The sequence below is a fragment of the Nothobranchius furzeri genome, chromosome 12 (assembly GCF_043380555.1).
Source record: "Nothobranchius furzeri strain GRZ-AD chromosome 12, NfurGRZ-RIMD1, whole genome shotgun sequence".
NCBI classification, from domain to species: domain Eukaryota; kingdom Metazoa; phylum Chordata; class Actinopteri; order Cyprinodontiformes; family Nothobranchiidae; genus Nothobranchius; species Nothobranchius furzeri.
Window position 1 is genome coordinate 36944411 of NC_091752.1, and position 24245 is coordinate 36968655.

General features: G+C 41.7%; 2 protein-coding genes across 4 annotated transcripts; both read left to right on the forward strand.

Annotated features, from left to right (window-relative positions):
• Window positions 1-427: 427 nt before the first annotated feature.
• aftphb (aftiphilin b) lies at window positions 428-7893 on the forward strand. Of its 3 annotated transcripts, none has more exons than XM_015945006.3 (6): window positions 428-508; window positions 3335-4671; window positions 4769-4935; window positions 6889-7015; window positions 7179-7235; window positions 7593-7893. In XM_015945006.3, exons 2-6 carry the CDS (start codon window positions 3370-3372, stop codon window positions 7665-7667), a joined length of 1728 nt encoding a protein of 575 aa, XP_015800492.3. In that variant the 5' UTR covers window positions 428-508; window positions 3335-3369; the 3' UTR covers window positions 7668-7893. The 3 variants fall into 3 exon arrangements, with proteins under 3 accessions (XP_015800492.3, XP_054606362.2, XP_054606363.2); XM_054750387.2 differs by lacking the exon at window positions 428-508 and adding an exon at window positions 684-819; XM_054750388.2 differs by lacking the exon at window positions 428-508 and adding an exon at window positions 967-1010.
• A 1795-nt stretch (window positions 7894-9688) lies between these two features.
• On the forward strand, window positions 9689-23741 carry LOC107376067 (actin related protein 2). The gene is made up of 9 exons (XM_015945007.3): window positions 9689-9847; window positions 11982-12092; window positions 13602-13817; window positions 14071-14143; window positions 18299-18435; window positions 18524-18673; window positions 21048-21193; window positions 21423-21555; window positions 22796-23741. Exons 1-9 carry the CDS (start codon window positions 9800-9802, stop codon window positions 22964-22966), a joined length of 1185 nt encoding a protein of 394 aa, XP_015800493.1. The 5' UTR covers window positions 9689-9799; the 3' UTR covers window positions 22967-23741.
• Window positions 23742-24245: the final 504 nt, after the last annotated feature.

The window sequence follows — 24245 nt, forward strand, 5'->3', positions numbered from 1 at the left end:
GATTATGATAATATATCTTTAAGGAAGTTTTGACAGAACCAAACACTTTCTTGTTATGAAAGATGTGCCTTGTTATGTTTATAAAAGTTTAATCTGATTAATAAAGATTTGATTTTCTGTTTAGAAAAAAGAAACAAACTGCAATGCTTGATTTCCCCACTAGGAGGTGCTTGTCTATTTCCAGGTTACAAGTCGCTAACAAAGATCGTGTATTTAAAAAGAACGCCAATATTTGATCAATTAAAACGGAGAAAATAACAATTTTATTTCAATGTTCTTATCATTAGGTTGGGTTCATTCTATGATCATGAAATGCATTTAAAGTGCCACGATTTGTTTAAAGTAAACAACATCAGCACAGTTTTTTTAAGCTCGTATGTTGGTTTTTATGAAAGGTGACAGATGGAATTCATAGTGGAGTGAGACATCGCTTTTCATCCGTCCCAAGCTAAACATCTATGAAGAATAATGATGATGGAGAACAGCGCTGCGAAATTTAACAGACTAGGTAAAAATACTGCCAGCAAATGGAAAGTTTTTGATAGTAACATTTAGTCGGTTGCATTTTAAAAAAGTGTCATTTTGTGTTTGTTTCTAAAATCGAGCGATAGAAAGTGGAACTGTCCGTCGTTAAGCTAGCTAATCCGCTGGTCACAGAATTATGAGCTAACGGGATCCGCGTTCCGTTTGTGTTTCTATGGGAGTTTATTCTCTGTCAGTTTACTTTGTGCTGATAATGACTCATCTCTCTAGTTTAAAGCGTTGACTTCGTTGTCATCAGTTTTATTCTTCTGCTCAGGTTAAAAATGGGAGAAAAAGGTAGGAACGTGGTAGTTTTATTCCCTTTACCGAATGTAGCTTTATGTTTTTTTAGACGTGTGTCGGAGTTAAATGAGGATTAATAGAGTCGGTAATCCATTTTCCTGCACTGGCTGCTGTAGGGAAGTTGGTCCTGCATTGTGAAAAGCTTATGATAATCTTCCGGGATCGGTTTTCTGACTGTGGCGCAGGTTTGACCCTTTTTTTTCTATCAACGAATTCAGACAGTTGAAAAACAATTATAAACGGAGACACGAAGGTTGTTTATTCGACGCATTTATGTCAAACCTCCTCAGCTACCAGTAAACAGAGAGTCTGAACAACAACCAGCGCTGGGATAAAGGAAGTATGTCTAGTGAGGTTTACAATAACTGGAAGTTTGTGGATAATGTAAACAAAGCAGAAAACAGTCAGAATGCCTTGTTGTGAACAGGATGTGGTTGTTTTAAAGCTTGGCTGCAAAGATATGAACCATTCTGTGAAGGAAAGAAGAAAAAAACTTTTTAAAGACTAATATGAGCATTTAGTGTACACATAACTCAGAAACACTGTAGAAAGGTCAGTACAAGAAGTTAAAAGACATTTTTTAAATTCTTATGATTTGTAGGCGGTAAAAATCATATTTTGTGGTGATTATTTCTGAGAATGAGAAACTCTTATAAACGGTGGCACAGGAGTTAAGTGCTCGCCTCGCAATCGGAAGGTCGCAGGTTCGAGACCCGCTCAGTCTGTCGCTGTCGTTGTGTCCTTGGGCAAGACACTTAACCCACATTGCCTGCTGGTGGTGGTCGGAGGGACCGGTGGCGCCAGTGCTCGGCAGCCTCGCCTCTGTCAGTGCGCCCCAGGGCAGCTGTGGCTACATCGTAGCTCATCCCCACCAGTGTGTGAATGGGTGTGTGAATGGGTGAATGACTGATTGTGTTGTAAAGCGCCTTGGGGGGTTCCAGGACTCTAGAAGGCGCTATATCAAATACAGGCCATTTACCATTTTACCATTCATAAACACCATTATCATTGGACACGGCAGTAAAGAAAATGTGATATAAGCATGCTCCTGTGTAGAGGTCCAGGTTTGTGTGTCATGTCAAAATCATATTGTTTGCTTGTTTGTGTCACTTATGTGAGTAAATTTTGGCAGTTAGTGCTGCAGTATTTAATTTTTAAATGTCTTTGCATAAATTTGCTGACACAACTTGCTTTACGTTTGGTCTAAACACGCATGCGTGGGCCTGTTTCTGTGTCCTTTTGAGTCTTGCCTTATTTTGAAAGCTTGTCTCATTTCTAACTGACTTTATCGGAAGTTTCAGGCTTTTAAACTGCAGCTACGTCACATTGTTGGCTAAGCCACCCAGCTACCCGATCCAGTTCTGCATGAATTACAAAACAATAGGAAGTGTTTGGCTGATAAACTGAACCACCGGCAGTTCTGATCTGTCATCTATTAAAGACCTTACACTTGTTGTTCATCCATTCATGATCCGAGCCACTTCATCCTCAGTAGGATCATGGGGAGCTGGCACCTATCACCAGAGGCCAATGGGTGAGAGGTGGGGACACCCTGGACATGTCTCCAGTCCATCCATCACACACACAGACAAAAACCAATCACACCTAAAGACTCGAGTTAATCTAACGTGCCTTTTTTTAATCTGTAGGAGGAAGCGCGCCCATGCATGGAGAGAACACGCATCCAGCAACATGATCCACTTCTGTTTTGATTTTAAAGTGTTACGGTTTTTTTTAAAACAGTAACACTGTAAGACTGTAATATTTTAATATATACTTTTGAATATTTTTATGATTTAAAGTCATCCATCCATCCATCCATCCATCCATCCATTTTCATCCGCTTATCCGGAGTCGGGTCGCGGGGGCAGTAGCCTAAGGCGAGAGGGCCAGACTTCCCTCTCCCCAGCCACTTGGGCCAGCTCCTTCGGGGGAATCCCAAGGCGTTCCCTGGCCAGGTGAGAGACCTAGTCCCTCCAACGTGTCCTGGGTCTACCTTTTGGTCTCCTCCCGGTTGGATGTGCCCGGAAAACCTCACCAGGGAGGCGTCCAGGAGGCATCCTGACCAGATGCCCGAGCCACCTCAACTGGCTCCTCTCGATGTGGAGGAGCAGCGGGTCTACTCCGAGCCCCTCCCGAATGTCCAAGCTTCTCACCCTATCCCTAAGAGAGAGCCCAGCCACTCTTCGGAGAAAACTCATTTCGGCCGCTTGTATCTGCGATCTCGTTCTTTAAAGTCATAGTAATACATTATTCAATATTATATATTCAAGTCTTCTTCTGCAAGAGGTTTCATATTTTTGTTGTTGTAAATCATTTAGAACAAATTCAGAGATTAATGAGAGCTGAAGATTGTATACTCTGAGGTGAAGTACAAACAAATACAGCATCTAGGCAGTTGGAATGATGTTATGTCTGAAAAAAGTTCAGTTAAAAGAAATCTAAAACAAAGATAGAAAAAATAAAAGCTGTTTTTTTTAACATTGCATCTCTTGCTTTCTTCCACCAGACACGTGAAGTCTTTGAGTTCTGCTAAATGAATCTATGGAGTCTGACATCATGGTCTCCTGCCACCCCCCTCCACGGGACGGCGGTGGTGACGGGGGTGTGGGGTTAAAGGAGGACGGGTTTGAGGACGTTGCTCTGGGGATGGTGTGCTCTCCTCTAGGACTTGCTGATGCTACAGAGCCGCCGTCCTTTCTAAAGCAGACGTGTCCTCCTGCAAAGCCAGCAATTCGTCAGCCAAACTCCAGCTTCAACCCCCCGTCAGAACAAACCCAACTCACTTCTTTGCACTTGTCAAACGGACATGCTCAGGTGGACCTGAAGTCTGTGGCCTTTAGTGCCTCTGTGGTGAACTCCCCCGAGGAGGAAACAGGGTTTGCTGATTTCACTGTGTTCACAGAGCAGTCGGGACACCCCTGGTGCTGCGGCTTCACCGAGCGGTGGGACGGCGAGCATAACGGCACTGGTGAACACACACGTGGTCCAGGACAGGCCTTCGTCGCAGACTCTGAACCTAGATCCCAGCATTCATGTGAGGCAGAGGAGGATGTTTGCATCAACATGAAACACTGTGAGAAAAGAAATGCAGCACTTGTGCAACCACCTCAGGACCACCACCAGCCTCAGGACGCCGCAGCAGCTTTGAGCTTTGTAAAAGCTGGAGAGGAGCAACAGATCTCCAGGAACGCTCCGGAGAGGAGGTGTAGCTGTGATTCGCTTCAAAGAACTTCAGAGAAAGTCCCTCAGACATTCACTGAGGATCAGCTTTCTGATGAACTTGTGTCCTCCTGCTGCGATGACTTTTCCTTTGAAAGTGTCTCTGCAGAGCTGGAACCAAATGTCTCCTCTCTTGTCTCTGGAGATGACCCTACTGATGATGAGGAAGAATATCTGGAGGACAGCAGACATCCTGACACCTTTGTCTACGGTCAAATGACTAACTTAAGCTTGTCTGAGTCTAACCTCCATCACTGCAACCACTACGTGAATCAGGAAACTTCGGCTACCTCCACCCAGTTGCATTCTGGTAAAACCACACTGGACAAATTCCCAAACAGGAATGTTGAGCATCACGGAGACCACAGAGCTGCTCAGACAGCTGATACAGGAGTACAGAACCTGGGGAACCTTCCTTCCAGTGACAGCTTTGCAGACTTCTGCTCAGCGCCCTCGCAGGAGGATGAGGGGGGGCTGTGGGAGGACTTCAAGGACCAAAGTATGCCAATGAAGGGAAAACCCTGCACACGGTTCAGAGAGCCAGCCAACAGCTGTTCTAATGGAAGGAACAACGATAACGAGCTGGAGAGTTTTCCAAAAATTGAGTCGAGGAGGAACTGTGAGGTTGGAAACCTTTCAGCTGCTGCTGCCATCTGTCAGCATAAGATAGTAAAAGCAAAATTCACTTCTACTTTGATTAAAGTTTCTCTCTTCTGACCAGGCTTCACTGTCCGACCGTGTCCAGCAGCTCCTCCAGTCCAGTTTCCCAGAGGTACTGGTCCCAGCGGTTGAAGGTGATGAGGACCTGCTCAATCTTGGTGCTTTACTGACTACCCAGCACCTCACTGAGCATGAGGAGGACAAACCGGAACTAAGCCATGCTCTGAGGTAAAAATTACTATGGCTACAATAACAATTGACTGATATGAGCTCTTAATGGTTTCTGTTAATGAAATAAAGCAGATCAGAGCTGATGGTATTTTCTAAAGTTACAATAATTATGAAGAAAAAAAACAGAACTGCCTATCTTTTGTAAAATCGTAAGTTAAAGGTATGTAAGAATGTGGTGAGAATTTAACAGTGAGAAATCCCAAAAGAGTTTAATGTTTCAGTAATTTTGGAAGGAAGGTTATACTGAAACACATTTCATATCCAGCTGGCTGCGGGGATTGTCAGTTTTTCTTCTTTCAAATTAAAGGAAGGAGGGACATAACTACTGTTTACCATCGGTGAGTGTGGGGTTGTCGTGTCTCGTGCGAGCTAATACTGCAGCTCCTATTGTAATTGGACGACAGCCGGCAAAAAGCTCCAGAGTTGTTTAAAGTGGTTGCAGGAACCAGGTTTTACCACAGGATGTCATTTTTCTTCATTTCTACATAATGCACCTTTAAAACAACTTCTCTGAGGACATCTGAATTGTTACTTCCTGTTTCTTGTTTTCTGACCTTCCATTTGCCACTAAATGTATTTATGTATGAATAGGTAGCACAGGAGTTAAGTGCTCGCCCCGTAATCGGAAGGTTGCAGGTTCGAGCCCCGCTCAGTCTGTCGCTGTCGTTGTGTCCTTGGGCAAGACACTTAACCCACGTTGCCTGCTGGTGGTGGTCGGAGGGACCGGTGGCGCCAGTGCTCGGCAGCCTCGCCTCTGTCAGTGCGCCCCAGGGCAGCTGTGGCTACATCGTAGCTCATCCCCACCAGTGTGTGAATGTGTGAATGACTGATTGTGCTGTAAAGCGCCTTGGGGGGTTCCAGGACTCTAGAAGGCGCTGTATCAAATACAGGCCATTAGGTATATGTGCAAAAATCCTTTTGCTTTTTGAATTGTTATTACTATTCATTTTCTCTTTCTTCTCTACAAATTGAACTCAAGTCAGCTAACCAGTCGAGCAATTACTTTGTATAGGCTAATTTATAATTATTATTTCATTGTAAAAATTTCATTTTAGTTAAAAAGGGGCAGATAACATAAGTTTTCTTCTTTCTGTTCCCTTTTCATTTTCTTTGTTTGAGAAACCTCAATTTATTTATTAGTATTTTTTTTTAATAATAAATGAAAAAAAAAAATCGAAATAGTTTCTTAAATCTAGTTCTCAGAACGCATGTCATTTACAAACTATTAGATTTGTGTGATCACACAGCACCAGCGTATTTGCAAAGGCTGTCGTGGCAACATGGGTTTCAGCAACAAACTGCTCATGTAAAAAGGTCTCTTTCACTGAAAACCATGTTGAAATACAGTCGATCACTCTGGGTTTCACGTGCATGCAGAATGTGAAAACTGTCTTTGATCTTATTCCCTGCATTGTGTGCCGAAAGGAAATAAACATGAAAACAGTCTTCAGAAAAGGCCAGTCTCTTCTACGTCACAGAGAAATGAAGCTGTGTTGATTTAGCAGCCAGGAGAGAGCAGAGCACATCTTGGCTTCTAGAAGCTAACGGCTAGCACTAGCAACTCCATAACATGGCGGAGCATGCTTGGGTTTGTGTTATTTGTGGAGATAAAACATCTACGTTGAATTTTTTACATAAGAAAGAAGAGTGAACAGAGGCAGTGGAAGAGTTGCTTTGCTGTTGGCCAATCAGAGGCAAGATGCCATGAATATTAATGAGTAAGACTTGCAACTACCTCTGAGTGTGGATTGAATTTCTTTTTGATGCTGTTTTGCCTTTCTGATATAATTCTGGATCTGACAAACATTGATTGTAATTTTGAACAAAACCTTTTTGTAATTTGCACACCGATAGTAATATGGGACTGACTTACATAAATGTGCTAAACCCTAAAGAAGGACCACCATTGTCAAAATAAGTAAAGCCCTTAAAACCTTTTTTTTCTGCCAGGATCCAGCAGCAGATGTTGAGGCCGTATCAGGATTTCTACTGTTCTCTAGGCCTCCAGTTTCAGTGGGGAGGTTCTCGTACCAAATCCTCGCTGCTCAGGTGCCTTGGTGTGGACACGAGGAACATTGTGAGTTTGTCTTCAGTGGCTTTTTTCAGCATTAGCTGTCCTAATAAACTGCGACAGGGTCTGATAATGTGATCATCACGCTGCTGACATCATCAAAACATCCTCCAGACGAAGATAACCGACTGACATTGTCTTTTGTTTTTGCGTTTTTGTCCTCTGAAAGATTTGTATGGGCACAAAGAAGCAGCCGGTGACTGTAACTACTTATGCATCTGGTCTGGTGAGTGCTCTGTTGAACATCTTGTTGATAGTGGACTGAACTTTCGAACTCATAGTAATCTGATCAAACCAACCATCACGTAGAAGGAGACGAGACTAAACGTCTTCTAATGTTTCTGTAAATCTAGGCTGTTTTTTCAGGTCTGTAGCTGACTTCTTTGTGTTTACAATCTAGATTACTATTTACAACCGTGTCACTAACCATTATTTTACATTTTCACCTTTGAATAATCAGCCAGGTAACACAAGAGCCCATTGGTACTGTCATGTGATTTGTTTAACATAAGGACATCTGGATGGGTTTAATAGGAAATACGCGTTAGACTTTTTATTTTTTTAAAACAATCATTTTTTCTAGGTGCTCCCTTCAAGCCAGCTGGACTGGAGCAGGTCTCAGGAGGGTGCATCCCCTTGCCGACTTCCCCACCCATAGGATTGGAAGTAAAAACTACCAGCCACCTCTCACACGCCTGCTGCTAAAATGCCAAAAATGACCTTCTCACTTCCTCCAAAGCATGTTCTACTTCTGTAATTTCATTATGTGTTTCCCCTCAGCCCATTCAGCTGCCGAGTTTTTGTCAGTAGGTCTATATTTGAGATTGCAACAAATATTATTATTAAAAATAATAATAAAAAGAAAGACAAAACGTTACAGGAAACACGCTGGGCTGCCGCTTAGCTTTTTCTTGTCATCTTGATCTGCTTCCACCTTTTGGAGGATTTATTCATGTTGATGTGGTGACAGCTGGTTTGTTCTAGTGCTTTTTGGAGCCTTGTGTGCTGCTTTAATATTCTGGAAATGTCCGACCTCTGCTGAGACCATCTATAAGACTGACATGACAGCTTCATCTATATTTGAATTTTTTTCTCTGAAAACATCTACCGGTAAATATTTTTGTGTTTTAAAGAGGTTTTTGTGTTTTTATCCAAGCATTATAAAGGCAAAACACTGGAAATGAACACAAAGTATACTTTTCTTTGATTAAAACATGCTCCTGTTTTAATTTCATGTCAACAATAGTACATGTAATTAAGTTAAGCACCTTGATTTCAGAAAAAACGTGATTCCGACTGATCCTAAAACTGAAATGTACCCAAAAAGTTATTAAAATTTTTTTTTGTTAGAAATGAACAAATTATAATTTTATGGAAGTCTTTGTGTCTATTAATATAGCAGGTATACAAATGTGTTATTGTTGCAGTTTTTTCTAACTAAAATACAATTGTAATAATTTATTTTTTGATTCTTCTCACTTGCAAAAAGCAGTCGTGATTCACAACAGAAGTGGCTTTCCCACAACCATCATTTTTTGCTGCATGTGTTTATAACATTTTAATACGTAATGAATCCAGATGCCAAAAGATGTGTGGATGTCTAAAACCTGAATAAACAAAGGTTAAAAAGGACATTTAGGGTTTTGGACACAAAGATGACACAAAGATGATGCTAAAAGGTGTAATAACACATGGGTTCAAATAAAAACTGGAAATCCAGTTGTAAATTTGTTCAGATTCCTGATTTATAATTAAATACGCAGATATTTATTTCTTCACTTCCTCAAATACTAACAATTACTAATATAAAGTTAAAATGTAGCCTTTACAGCGATGCGGTGTAGTATTAAATATGAACAGTAGATGGCGGTGTTTTCTCTAGGAGGTTGCTTTTATTCACGAATGAAAACGAAGTGTTTAAAAATAAAAACAAAGCAAACTGATTTAATACGCCGGTAAAATAAAATAACTGAATTTTATATTTAAAAATTTTAACCTCTAAAAATGTATCCATAAAACCGTGAAAATCAAATTTGCTGTCACTTTTCATTTGTCATTTCCTGTTGTGTCTTTCTTTGGGGGTTGTGGGGGACCAAAGCGTTTGCTTTTACTTCACAGACACTGAGAATTTTTTTTGAAAGGTAGTGCCTCTAACATACTTTTAAGTTTACTGCTCAAACTGAGACTATGCACTGCGTTGAAACTTGTAAAAAAGGAAATAAATCAGTAAACCCTCCTTGGTTGTTTTGGGTCCATTTTACTGTAAGATGATTTAAATTGAGTTTTGAAAAACTGTGTCAATCTCTCAAGTTTGGTTTAAATACTCCACCTGCTGGTATTCTGTATCTGAATAGAAGGAAGTCCGCTAGAATAAAGTTATCGTCATTTCAAAGCTGCACACAAACATATTTCTAATAGTGGTATATGCTTTCTATTAAACTACTGGACTATTTCTATATAAGTAAGGTTTGAGTTTTCATCACAATTTTTATAATTTATAAAACAATTTTTTAAGACCGATGCCATCCATTGGAATAAACCTATCAATAAATGAGTGACTCAAACGTTTTACTCGGTGCCTTTATAAACGTGTGAGGTTTTATTTTGTTATTTTATTTTGGTAAACGCAGGTCTTCTTGGAGGGAATGACTGTCGTTTTGGTTTAAACGGCTCCGTCACATACCGGATGAGCACCCTTCCCTTCCTCTTCTCGGCCGGGTTGGCTTGTCTTCCTTCCGGGCTCGCTGAAGAAAGTTGAGGGAGGTTCAGCCGCAACTGGGCTTTGACACAATGGACAGCCAGGGAAGGAAAGTGGTGGTCTGTGACAACGGAACCGGGGTAGGTTCATATTCGGGGCTTGGTGTTTAATCGGCTCGCGGATTAATTCAAACGGTTCCCTTAATGTCGAACATTTGATTGAAACAGGAAGTGGAGGCTGTCAGTTAGCTTCAACTGGGCGTGTAGCATCCTAGCTAGCTAATTTTCATTCATCCAGAATTGACTCGGAAATATATCACAAAATGTTTAAGAATGTCAGGATAGGAGTTGTATGTTTAGCTCTTTGAAAAACTCTTTACGAAGCACATATTTCCATATAACGCTGATAATAGCTGCTGTGTGTATTCAGCGGTAACTAAGCTAAAGTATGCTAACTAGCATGCCAGTTTAAAAAGCTGTCTGTTAGCGGCGTCAGTGATTTTAGTGATTTGTTTAGCAACCGCTCGGAGTTTGCACATGCACAATTTCCTCCATCCGACTGGTTAGTTGAACACACTTGGTTTTAGGTCAAATATCTGCCAAAAGCAGCTTGGAGCAACGCTATCTAGGCCGTGTCAGGTAAATAGAGGAACCACTTCTGTGTTCTTCGCCCTAAAATGTTACCTGGCTTTGACCAGCAAATGCTTTCAAATAAAAGACAAAGTCATTACTGTTTCAGCTGCTCTGCACTTGCACAAACATGTTATATTTGTTACTGCAGATGTGTTCATGTACATTTTAAAAATAGGGATGGCAACTTCCGGGAAATGTAACAAGAGATACACACGTATTTTTGTGAGAAGCTGTGTTTATTTCACCATTTACTGTCGAAAAAAAGAACGTTATAAGTCAACAGTAAATGTTATCTTGGTAATGGGGTGTTATGAGTAAATGAATTGGACAAAACATAATTTTGGATTAATTAGAAAAACTGTCACATGAATTGATTTGTGGTATAAATCAGCCTTATTAAAAACAATAAAATCCAGGAAGTTGCTAAAACGTAGCAGCTGCAGCAAAACCCAGCAAAATAACTTGTTTTTATTTATGCAGATAAAGAACATGAATATTCCTTTATCATAGGGATTGATGGTTGTTTTTGTAATCAAAGTATTAAGTGTAGCTTTATTTATTCAAAAGGTGACCAGTAGATCAAAGCAGCACAAAGAACTTTGCAGCTTACAAAAAAATAAGGAAGCAAATGGCAAACCTTTTTTTCATTAGGAACACATCATTCAAATTTAAATTTCACTTGATTATTTATTGCAAAAAATGTTTTGCAACCATAAAGAAATAGTAAAAAAAAAAAAAAAGTCTGTCAAGTCACCTTCACAGAGGTTGGCCAATCTGGGTTTTGCAATCGTTTGAAACCAGGCAGCTGAGGACATGTTTATGAAGCCAGTTCTTCCCCAACTTCCAACCAAATGTTTCTTAGTTGCTACCATCTATACACTTTTTTTAGTCCATTTTTTGCACTTAAGTTGAAACTTTGAACAACCCACAAGAGAAAATGCACTGGAGGATTTCTGTGCAGCTGTAAACTCTTCACAAACATATAAAATCTTTATTTACGCTTCAGATTTACTCTCTGCAAGAGGTAACGCGGCCGCTTTTGAAGTGCAGGGACTTCCTTATCTAAACATTGTCAGTGGCCCAGAAGGATGTTGCCTCAGCATGTTACTGACTAATAAGTTTTTTTTTTTCCGGATGTGACTTTTTCCTTGAGCGTCGTGTGAAGCCCAAAAAAATACCCAGCTATGTGTCAGGGTTGAACTGAGAAGTCAGGAGGAAGTGAGAAGAGACAAAACCACAGCTACGTATGTCACAGACACATTTTCAGAACTTTAACACATTCTGTTTCACATCAAATGTGCAAATTCTCGCTTTAATTGTGAAGCTAAAAGCAAAAAAGATAAAATAAAATGCTTGTAAATATACAGGAAAAGTTGTTTGTAAAACATTTATTCTTTAACTTGAATTTATTTTGCTGGTTGGTCTGATTTTTATCAGCTTTTATTTAAAATAATTCAACTTGCTTATCTTTTCCCCCTGAACCAATCCTTTTGTTTAAAAATTTAATTCAGTGCCCATATTTGGATGCAGCTACGACGCTTATTTTTTTTACCTGCAGCTGCTCAAATGACTGAAGCTGTGCTGTTGAATTGTGAACTGACCTAATCACTTCCTGTTTTTGTTGTTTTTAATTCTCTTGTAGTTTGTCAAGTGCGGCTATGCAGGCTCCAACTTCCCAGAGCACATCTTCCCTGCGCTGGTTGGGAGACCCATCATTCGCTCCACAGCTAAAGTGGGAAACATTGAGATCAAGGTATGAACCGGTTGTTCAGACATCCCTGAAATGCTTTAAAATCAGACTTGACAGTTAAATTTTCTCCTTAATAAGTGTGCCATCTGTGTTTACATTTTGATTTTTAAGTGTTGGAATGATCTAGAACAGGGGTATCCAGCAAGTTTTAGTTCAATCAGCAGGTAATTAACAGGCTTCTGCAGAGCCTGATGAGCTGCTACACAGGTGATTCAACCGCTGAATCAAGTGTGTTGGAGCAGAGAAACCACTAAAACATGCTGGACACTGAAATAGAACACCCTGGATCTAGAACTTCCAAATAAATAGTGGATGTCATTTATTTTAATCCCGATACCTGCCTTTCTCTTTTTGAGTTTTTTCTTCATCATCTTTTCTACCTGCCTTGCTCTTTTCCTATGTTTTGTTCTCCTTCGGTGAAGTAGAATGCACAGAAGATGGTAAGTTTGGGTTGTTGTGGGCCTCCTGTTCATGCCTGCTGCAGAGAGTTGTGAATTGTTATGCTCCAATTGGAGATTTTTATTTATTTTTTTTATAAACTCAGTTTTGATCTGATTTGTTTGCTGATTTTGGATACATTTGAGAGTGTAGTTGATCACAGGGACACAAAGAAAGGCAAATTTCACCTCTGTTCTACAGCATAGAACGTTACCAGAAATGTCTGTGATGAATCACAGGCCAGCTGTTATCGATGGAGTGCTAAAAGAGATCTTGGAGCAGTTCCATTTTCAGAGCCTCTGATCTCATCGTGCACCCTAACAGACAGCTAAAGGCCTACCTCAGTCCTGCTGCAGCCCTCAGCAGAACAGAGATTGAAATGTCAACATCAGCTGGAGCACTTGGCTCCATATGACAAATTTACAAGGTCAGTGTCCATTGCAGATCATTTTAGCTCACCGTTATGCAGCAGAAAATATATTTTTAAAAGCAATGATCAGTAAAGATTGAAGTCTGCACTAATATGTCACCTTTAAGTGCAGATGTGTCTGTTTAAGGGAGATGTGGCTCACAGCTTTGAGTCAGCAGCACATCTGTTTTGTTTTTATTAAGACCATACAGAGGCGATGCCTGTGGCTGATACTTTGTTAATGCCAAAGCACACACGATGAACCCATAAAATGGCTGCCTTCAGTAGGCTTTTGATGTCTTTGCGTGGAACGTGAGATGCTGTGGCTAACGCCGACTTCTAACTCGGCAGCTGCTGCCTTCGCCAGGCTGCCTTGCATGTGGATGTTTGAATGGGAGAATAAAAAAACTGGTTTGCTGTTGCAGACGGGAGTGTTTCCAGGTGTAAGTGCATGGTAATAATGCCTTGGAGTGCATGCTGGGTAATTGAGTTTTAAAATAGAGTGCGGCATTTGATAGATGGTGGACGATTTTGTTAATGAAGCTGACAAAAAGGAAAGGTGCTAAGTTCTTGTTCTATTTGAGTGTGACTGGTTTAAAAAGGGTTTCACTAAATCAGTCTTGATTTACCTTTTTTTTTTAAGTGTTTCTCTGTCCTTCCTCCAGGACCTGATGGTGGGAGATGAGGCCAGTGAGCTGCGCTCCATGCTGGAGGTGAACTACCCCATGGAGAACGGCATAGTCAGGAACTGGGACGACATGAAGCACCTGTGGGATTACACCTTTGGCCCTGAGAAGCTCAACATCGACTCTCGCAACTGCAAGATCCTGCTGACAGAACCTCCCATGAACCCCACCAAAAACCGGGAGAAAATCATTGAGGTACTCTAATTAATGTGGTCTTTTTATATGTTCCAAAGCTATTTTTAAGTTGCCAGACAGAGGAGAAAGTGCTTTTGTGAGTCACTTAGCAGGTTTTTAGGACAGCTTAAAGCAGCTAATTGAGAGCATTAGAATTTTTAAAGCAGGTTATTTCTTCTATGGTTTCTGCAGTGTGTGTGGTTGTGCATGGCATTGCAGAGTTGATGTTTGCATCTGTAGACTTAACAAACGTACCTCTGTATTCCTGTCACAGGTGATGTTTGAGACCTACCAGTTTGCAGGAGTCTACATTGCTATTCAGGCTGTCCTGACGCTGTATGCCCAAGGTAGGAAGACTTCTCTTCCAGCTCCGTTTCCTTTCTTGTTCAGAAAACAATATGAAGTTTAGTAATTAAAAATAGCATTCACTTTAGCTTCTACCCTGTCCCTGTTTTTGGATTCTTGTCTCAAACCGAGACATTTGTTCATGTGAGCAGGAATTTTACATAATTCTATTAAAGGAGACATTCATTCATTTTTTAAACACAAGTGAAGGTGTGTGTGTGTGTGCGTGTGCGTGTGCGTGTGTGTAGGCCTCGTGAGTTGTTTTCTGGGGGTAGGGCTCTGGTGCTCCTGTTTCAGGGGGTCGAAGTTTGTCAGAGGACATCATTTGGAGTCTTACTGATATTCATGATGTGCAGATATCTGTCCTCTGATTGGCTGACAGCAATGTGACTCTTCTGCTATCCCTAGGGCTGCTCGATTATGGCAAAAACAATAATCACGATTATTGTGACTGAAATTGAGATCTTGATCATTTAGGACGATTTTTCAATTTATGTTGATTTTATTTGTTTTTATTAAATCATAAAATTGCTCAGGGCACAATCAGGACAAAAATAAATAAGAAACAAGATGATCACTAAAATAACTCCTGATTCCCAGTATAAAAAGACCAATACACTTATAGCTCATAGTTTATGACCCAAGGGCTATAGACCTTGGTTTAACTCATTTAAGTCTAACCAGTACAGACCCAAATACCAATATCTTGCAAATACTGACAGCAAGAATTATACAGGGGCATTTATAACAAATAAATGCAAATAAATTGATGTTCACAAAATGTTGCATTACATTTATTGAGTCGTGTCAAGGTGGTGTAGGAGAGTGCACTAGCACCGTGTCCTCAGAGAGATTAGTTATTAGTTATCAGCATGAGGAACTTATTTCTACCTTATTTATAAACTATTTATTTACAAGTCGTCCATCAGTTAATGTAATAATTGTCCCAACCACAGCTGCACCCCCACCCCCCAACCCGGTCTCACAGCAATCAGTGGCAAGCTGCACGTGTGTTTAGCGCACCGCACGCGCACATGTAGCCGTTTTTAGCGGCTCAGGAGTCCGCAGGTGCGGTGTGTGTCACTCTCACTCTGGTTAATCCAACAGGGAGCCGGCTCTGAGAGCTGTTTCTTTAGCGACTGACACATCACTACATCATTCCCTTTCCTAATGTCCTGAAGAACGTTCCGGAGCGCAGGCGGAGTGTTTAGCTAACATGCAGGAAATGTCGACGACAGTTTTCCAGAAAGTAGCTAAGGGTTACCAGAGATGTTTGTGAGGTGTTCGCTAGGTACTTTTAAGATTTAAAAAGTCAAGAAGGGGGTCTGAAAAGCTGCTAGAAATAGCATCAAAGTCGCTAAGTTGGCAACACTGGGGGAGGAGCGCTTCATTTGCAACTCAGGGCAGCACAAGTGGAAGGAGCAAATAATCGGCTTGTTTTGTTTTTATAATCGTTCAAAACTCGGATCGTAATCGTGATTAAAATTCGATTAATTGAGCAGCCCTAGCTGTCCCCATTCATTCTTCATTGGGTAAAAGATGAAATGTTGATGTTTCAGCTCCACATATGATATTAGCCTGAATGTGTTCCACTAATGTTTTAAAGTCGCTAATGCTAACCCCTAATTCACACTGGGTGCGTCTGCGGCGCATTAGAGCAGCAGAGTGGTGTACCTGCTACACTTCACACCAGCAGCGAGTCAGACACGGAGCAGCTCGGCTGTGATCCGTGTAGTTGGACTTGTGAGATCATGAAATCAGAGGAGAATTACCGAATGCTTTAAATGAGCGGGTTTTTTATGTAAAGTTTTTTTAAACTCGCTGTTCACTCCCTTAATTGTTATTTGGGTCTGTGCCTTCTCCTTTTTGTCATCTTTCTGAAACGAAAGTGTGGTGTCATAAATAATGTGATTCTCCACCACCAGGAAAAGCCTTGTCCATGCTGAAAAACACGCCGTAAAAATGGCTGGAAGCAAAAGAGCTGTTCAGTCTTTAGTAAAGGGCCGTGTGCGGCCCCCGAGCCCCCCTTTGTGGGGGTGTTTGTTTTAACGTGGCCTTCGGCCATTTATATTTGAGTGCCCCTGGTTTACATAGTGAAGGAATCATAACTCTGAAACAGTCTTTAGTGGCGCGACGGTGGCACAGGAGTTAAGTGCTTGCCTCGTAATCGAAAGGTTGCAGGTTCGAGCCTCGCTCAGTTTCTCACTGTCGTTGTGTCCTTGGGCAAGACACTTAACCCCTGTTGCCTGTTGGTGGTGTTCAGAGGGACTGGTGTACTGCCCTGGGGCAGCTGTGGCTACAATGTAGCTTCACCACCAGGGTGTGAATGTGTGTGTGAATGGGTGAAAGTCTGTGTTGTAAAGTGCCTTGGCGGGATCCAGGACTCTAGAAGGTGTTATATCAAATACAGGCCATTTTATTTTGAAATTTCCTGGATGCTTTGTGTGTGATTTCCTGTCGAGCCCTATGTCTGGGAAAGGTTCTGCAGCATCTGATGCAGGACTACGAAGTTTCTAAACAGCTGATTTCCTCATGTGGAACATGAAGGAGTTCTAGTTTTTGGATCTTCCATGTAGGTTATTTATTGAATTTAGTTTTTGCTATCTTGGAGATTTAAAGATTTTACTATTAGTACTATTTACTATGTTACCATTTATTCTTTTCAGTTTTAATTTAGTTTTGTGCTGGTTTGTCTGTGCTGCATTTGTTCCTGGACACTCGCTGTACAAAGGAATCAGAAACTGAATATAAACTACGGCGCTTGAAGCGTCTCTGAAGAGCGTTGAGGCCAAAACGGAACCCAATCCCATCTTTAGCAGCGTGGTGAGACACGACTGAAACGTTCCGCTCTGCGTCTGGTGTGAGTCACGCCATTGACTATAATGGTGTCTATTGGAAGCAGAGACATTTGCACTGCAGACTGGGCCTGTGTGGTGTCTAATACCATCTAGCTTCCTCCAGTCTACCAAGGTGTACGGTATTACAGGGACTAATTTAAAAACGGTGACGTTAGCAGGTTTGGACCCGCACCGTTCAGAAACTCAATAACAAACACTATAAAACAATAACAACATAACACGCATATTAACAACTTAAAAAAACACAGCTTATAAAAAGATTTCACATGAAAAACCAACACGTTTACCTTTTCCGGCTTCAACATAAGACATTGTGGACAGACTGCTGAAGACCCGCTTCGATGAGCTTGTGGCACCGACATACGGGTACTTAGGGGCTAGTCGCGACATCTGTGGAAGGCTGGCAGCTTATTTCCTCCAGAAAAGTGTGTTGTCTCTTTTAATAACGGCCTCCAGACAGAGGTCTGCTATTGCAGCTATGGCTCGCACCTCTGCTGTGCTAACGGGGCGTGCGTCTTTCGCTGTCACCTTTTTTTTAAATTTTTTTTTCTCAAATTAACTCATCAGTGTTTACCGGCTCTCCTTTTAAGTTAGCTTAAACACTCCCAAACTACAGAAGTTTTGTTGTTGCGAGTTGCCATTTTTCTCAGTGTGCTGTCTCAGCGCGTGATGATCAGTCATAAACTTCATGGAACGTCTCTAAAATTTGGACAAAACATTTGAAACTATTTAAGTAAAACTCCTACATTTTTTATGACACATTTGCTATTTTTTTCACACCAGCTGTAGCTGTACGGTAATACCGCCCAAGTCTACCGCAGACTTTCCTGGTGTTAATGGGAGTAATGGTTAGCTTCTACCTGCCAAAACACGCTCTACTGTCTCCTGGCGGCAAAATCATCACAGCCTTCTGCAGCGGTTAGCCACGGTGGGCGGCGCCACGAATGCTAATTTTGTCTGACGTGGTAGAGACGGGCTTTTTCTTACCGAACGTTTTCCTGTCACTTTCCTTTCTTAGGCAGGCGATGGGGGTTGGAGGACATTTTCCTAATCTGCATGCATATGCAGCTCAGAGTGACCGATCGTATTTCAGAAGTGTTAGTTTCTCAGCCAGTGAGGCCTTTAAACACTGGATGATATGTGTGTCTAACAAGAAAAGCTAAACTGCCCCTTCCATCATTTTCTAACTGGGTATTTATCAGTAGTAGTAGTAGTTCTAGTTGTTGTTGGATGTTCTTATCCCAGGTTCAGTTGTTTATCCATATTTCACTTGTTCATAAACTCACCTGTATGACTCAGGCCTTCTCACTGGTGTGGTGGTGGACTCTGGCGATGGTGTGACGCACATCTGTCCCGTTTATGAGGGTTTCAGTCTGCCCCACCTGACGCGACGCCTGGACATCGCAGGCAGGGACATCACCCGCTACCTCATTAAGGTATCCAGTGTCCAATCGCCTCATGAGACGGCTATGAAGTTTGATATTTAATCACCTTCCTCTTCTTTTCTTTTGTGTCTGGATGCAGTTGTTGTTACTGAGAGGTTACGCCTTCAACCACTCAGCAGACTTTGAGACGGTGCGCATGATGAAGGAGAAGCTGTGCTATGTGGGCTACAACATCGAGCAGGAGCAGAAGCTGGCGCTGGAGACCACCGTGCTGGTGGAGTCATACACGGTAGTGGACACAATCACCTATGCTGTCCTTCATTACAGCACAGAGAACGGAGGTGTGGGCGGAGCTTTGCGGCCAGATGTTTATCTTTATATTAAATTAAGTTCATTTTGTGTCTGTTGTAAACTAATGTTCCCTCTTTTTCCTTTAGGAAGACGATCGTTGTGTGTCTCTGTAGTTTTAAAAGATCAGAAGGAACACTAAACTTGGATTTGATGTATAATCTGATATTTATGACCATGATTGTGATGAGGCTGGGGTAAACGATTAAATTTAAAATGATTATTCGGGCCATTATTTTAATCAAAGTCGATTATTATAATGAGAAATTAGATGATTAATCTATTTTTCTGTTGCACGATTAATAAAAACCATTAAATCTCAAATACCCCCAAAAGTTTAATAAACTGGTACTGTAACAGAATGAGCTCTACAGGCCTTCCATTTTGTAAAACACAGCTTTTATTTAGCTGTGGTGGGTTGTGTTCTGGTGACATGCAGAGCTTAGGAGTGCAGGCTGCTGAGCCTGAGAGGTGGGCGGAGACAGTTTTGTTCTCCATGCTGCTTTGTTTTGGTCACTCACGTGCGAGTGGTGTGTGGTGTTACGGCCCTTCCTGGGGGTTTGGCTCGTGTGCATCAAGGAAGGGCCAATAACACAAGATTTAAAAGTTAAAATGATGATCAGGTTTATTTACTAAAAAGATCAACTCTAAACCAAAACGTAACGGCTTCTCCAAACACAAGAAGCTGTTAGCAGAAATGCTAACAGTAGCTTTATCAATGTTAAGCACAAGTTAACAAGTTTAAAAATATCAAAAGACCCAGCAAACAGACCAGCATGGAGGAGAGACTGCCACCACAAAAACGTCTCTCCTCGAATGTCTGAATGAAGTTCCCATATGAAGGGAGAAGTGCTAATCCTGATGATTTCCTTCATCTGCGGTAGAGACAAAGTAGCGGCTTTGACCCTGGAAATTGTTGTCCGACGTGGAGAAGAGGACGGACTAGAGGAAAAGCAGGCAGAATCCTCCCTACTCTATTTATGAACCCCTGGGGACGCAACAAGTGGGTGTGGTGCACCAACTACTGGATTTTACCTCAACGATTTTTAAGAACCGAGTCGTCTACGTCATTGAGGCCTCGCTACAGCTCTAGATTGTGAAACATTTCTTCGCCTGGGACAAACTAGTGTCTCACTTTGGCCTCATGGAGGTTTTTAAGGTGATTCAGGGATGGTACATGATTAAAATAGCTAAACTGAAAGTAGGTTTTTTCATTATTTTAATACTAAGCTATGTGGACGATGTGAAAGTGATTGTTTTTATAATGAACTGCTGCCCTCTGTGGGACAACATGCACATTAAACACTCGGCAACAATTAAAAAGAAGAGAAATGCAAGAAGGATTGAATTAAAACTCAAAAGTGGAAAATAATTTTTCATCTTTAACCAACATCCGTCTCCTTTAGGATGCTTTTAAGGACTCTAACAAGCAGACTGCTAAAGTCCCCACTGTCCGTGTTTGTTGTCAGCCACGTGGAATAAAAGCACAGGAAAGTGCAGGAATAAAGAACGCCAGTACTCTTGGTACAGATGGTGTTTTAGAAGGCTTGTTGGTAACTAATCACAGTTGTTTAATCTGTATGAGAGCTTTTACTTCAAATCTAAATGTAGTTTTCTCCATGTATGCAAAGGCTTCATATTTCTGCTTGACACCCGATCACAGTTAGAAATATTCCTGAAAGCATCCGTGTCTGAAGTTTCCAGAATGAGCTGAGGGGACTTGCACCTTGCTGCCTGCTTGGAGTCGTGCTAGCACAGCTGAGGAACTGTTTTCTCTGGTACTCAGACAGATGGGCGTGCAGTTCTCCACCATCAGACTTGCTTTTCTTTCCACGACCCTTTTTCCCGTCAAAGGGAACCACAGAATCTAAACGTGGGTCCTGAAGTCTGTGTTCCTGCACGCCTTTCCGAGCACATGTTGTGTCTCGGAGCTCTGTGACCATGTGTGTTATGGTTAGTGTAGGCGAGTGAGCCGAAACAAGGGAGTAATGTGACTGTGGCTGAAGGGCCCTGAACTGCGTTGCATCATTTCCTGTGCAGCCACTCTGTGGCGTGGCTGGGCTCTGCTTCCACCCACTGCCCTCTGCTGAATGAAGCCTTTCTACAGGCAGACACTCATCCCACACAGCTCCGAGCTGCTGTTCAGTGTCAGTAGGCTGTTAAAACATTTCCACCTGCAGGAGAAACATTTTAAATGATTCGTTTAAATCAATTAGACCCTTGAGCGCCGCGGTGCGTTAAACCCAACCTCCTCAGTAACGTTAAACTTTTTTTATCCGCTCTCTTTTCATCTCCTTCCTCCCACACATCTCCAGCTGCCAGATGGTCGTGTGATCAAGGTGGGAGGAGAGCGGTTTGAGGCCCCCGAGGCTCTGTTCCAGCCCCACCTCATCAACGTGGAGGGTGTTGGAGTGGCCGAACTCCTCTTCAACACCATCCAGGCAGCTGACATAGACACCAGGTGAGACCAATAAGTGTCTGCTGTACAGTCTGAGATGAGACGGGAACAATAATAAATGCTTCGCTCCATAACACACAGCGTGCAATGAAGGGATTATTATCAGACGGCACATTTTATTTAACCAGGTAGCCTGATTAATGGGTGTCTGTTTAGGCTTGTTAATTAATAAAATTTAAATGAGGGCATGAAATCATGCAGACATTTAAATGTCTCTTCCTGCCGTCCTCAGGCCCGAGTTTTACAAACACATCGTGCTGTCTGGAGGATCCACAATGTACCCGGGCCTGCCGTCCCGGCTGGAGCGGGAACTGAAGCAGCTCTACCTGGAGCGCGTCCTCAAGGGAGACGTGGACAAACTTTCGGTGAGAAACTTGACTTCACACCTTTTCTTTAACAGACTGTGGTGAGAGAGCTGGAGCTAAAGCTGCGGTTTGTCTACAAATGTATTTCCAGCTGGAACAAGTTTAACCTGCCAGTTATCAGGTTTAAAACCAAAATCTCTAAACCAACCTTGGATTTACCTTCAGTCTTTTATTTAGTATCATTTTTAAATGTTCCAGTCAGGTTTAAATGATCCTACAAACGTTATATCCGAACCTGTATGGAAAGTAAAGCTTCAGTAAAATCAGTGTTAAGTTAGAACCCAAGTGGTCTGTCTCTAAATAAAACAGAACTTTAAATTTAAAACCAACCTAGAATCTCTTTTGATGCTGTGCAGCCAAACCACCACCAGGTGGTGCTAAAACGTAGATTACCTCCATCTTCATGTGGCAGATCAGTGGAATTACAACCAACAGGGATTCATTTACTATAGATTTGCTTTGGAAAATGTTTAATAGTGAAACATTGTTATATGCTTGCCTTTGGTGGTCATTTATCTGTAATATTTAATAATTATCATTAAACTAAGTCTTTAAAAACACAAAAAGCATTCAGAGTGGTATATATTATCCTCCGGCTGAATTATTGCAGCCTTGAAGTGAACTTGATGTAAAATCTCACACACTCTGTTGCCATTGTGTGAAATTTTAGTTTAATATCAGTGAAACGGATAATAGTTTACAAATTTTGATTAGCTGTGGCGGCCTTCTTTAATTAGCTTGACTCTATAAGCAAACGTGCTTTAGATGAACATGCAAAAATGCAAAAACTACAGATGAATTAAGCACAAACTCGGGTAAAAACATTATCATCCACGTTTAAACTTTCTGTCATTGGATGATGAGAAAAATAAAATCATAGATTATGGATAGAGCTGTCTCTCTTTAGCCAACCACATTCCTCTACCAGTAAGTCCAGTCTCATCGTGGAGAAAATGTATTCTTCCTGGAAAACTGGTTTCTTATTTTACGAGACAAATCGTGATCCTGTTCACATAAATCATGTGAATAATTAGGAAAGGGTGATTTTGTAGCCTCTGAGGCCTTTTCTCTGGTGTCACACTGGTGATACTGGGCTTATGTCCTGCTTTCTTTGTCCGGAGGTTGAGTTTAGATGCAGATCTCCTTCACACGCATCAGAGCAACATAAAGACCTTCAGTGGGGAACACTCGGCTGCATGATGAACTTATTATACGCCTCCGTGTTCCCTCTCTTTCACAGAAATTTAAGATCCGCATCGAGGATCCTCCCAGGCGAAAGCACATGGTGTTCCTGGGCGGAGCCGTGCTGGCCGACATCATGAAGGACAAGGACAACTTCTGGCTGACTCGGGAGGAGTACCAGGAGAAAGGAGTCCGCGTGCTGGAAAAACTCGGAGTCACCGTCAGATAAAGCTCCGGACGGACAGAACACACACACGCGCACACATTCAGACACAACACATGAAAAAACAAACACACATTTTTCCATTCATCCTTATTGCAGAGTTTAAATCTATTTATCCCCTTTCTACGTTGTCTGGCTCTTGATCCTCAAACAACCAAAGGAATCGGGCCTTCTCCTCTTCCTGCTCCTCCTCTCTCCCCTCTCCTTTTTGAGGATCGACTCAGTTTTTCTAGCAAGCCTCCAGAAGTAAGTTCATGCTTGCAGATTGCCAGTGAGGTATTGTTTTGCTGGTGGAAATGGTAAAAACCACACGGGGAGCTGAACACCTGTGAGCAGATTGCGTCGCTCGCTCGTAATTTTGGCAGGTGGAGCCTCCAGCTACAACCGAAACAATTGGCTTCCTTCTCCAACTTTTAGTGGAACGTTTCAAACTCCTAAAGTCCCAATCACAGCCCGTCAGAACCAGCCACGGCCGCTTTCAGCATCTGTTCCAGGTGAGCGAGAACTGATCACGTTTTCATGTCTTTTTTTATAAATGATACATGACTTGTGGGTGAGGGATTTTTTGCGCTTTTCTTCTTTTGCTGGATGTATCCTAAATCAGATTTTTTTTCTCCAACAACTTGTTTTTCCCCCTTGTTGCTGTGCACTGTTGTTGTGAATGGAGTGCATCTGGTGACATGAATTCCTTCATATTTTATTTTTCTGATTAAAAACATAAAAAGAACTAATGGTTGATTCATAAAGGGACAAATACACAAAAGCCCCCAAGCTTGACATGGAGTGTGTGACGGTACGTTTGGGGTTAAGCGGGGTGGTGACACGGTTGATAACATGAGGGGGAGGTTACTATTTGTTGTTCATCAAACCGCCTCGCCTCTGCCTCCTCTCTGGATGGAGGGTTAGGAGCAGACTGTGGCGTTCCCAGATCCAGAGTCTGGAGGCCGGTTGAGGATTTGATTTTGCAGCTTAAAGAAATAAAATGATATCCTAATAAAGTTGAAATGTTGTTAAGAACCATATTTAAGTTCTCCAGTCTTTGACTCCCTGGCTTGACGCTCATTGGAGGCACTTTGATAAATGTGTATATTTTTTTTTCTTCTTTCCTTGAACGTCTATCCAGTGCCAAGTGCAGTTGTTAACTGGATCTAATGTTTCGTTGTCTTTCTTTTTGTCAGTTTGTTTTTATTTTCCTGTGTTCATAGCGTAACTGCCTAACGCCGATTTAAATAAAGAAAAGTGATTTATAAGGATGGTTTTGTTGTCAGCTCTTTATTTTTAGGCA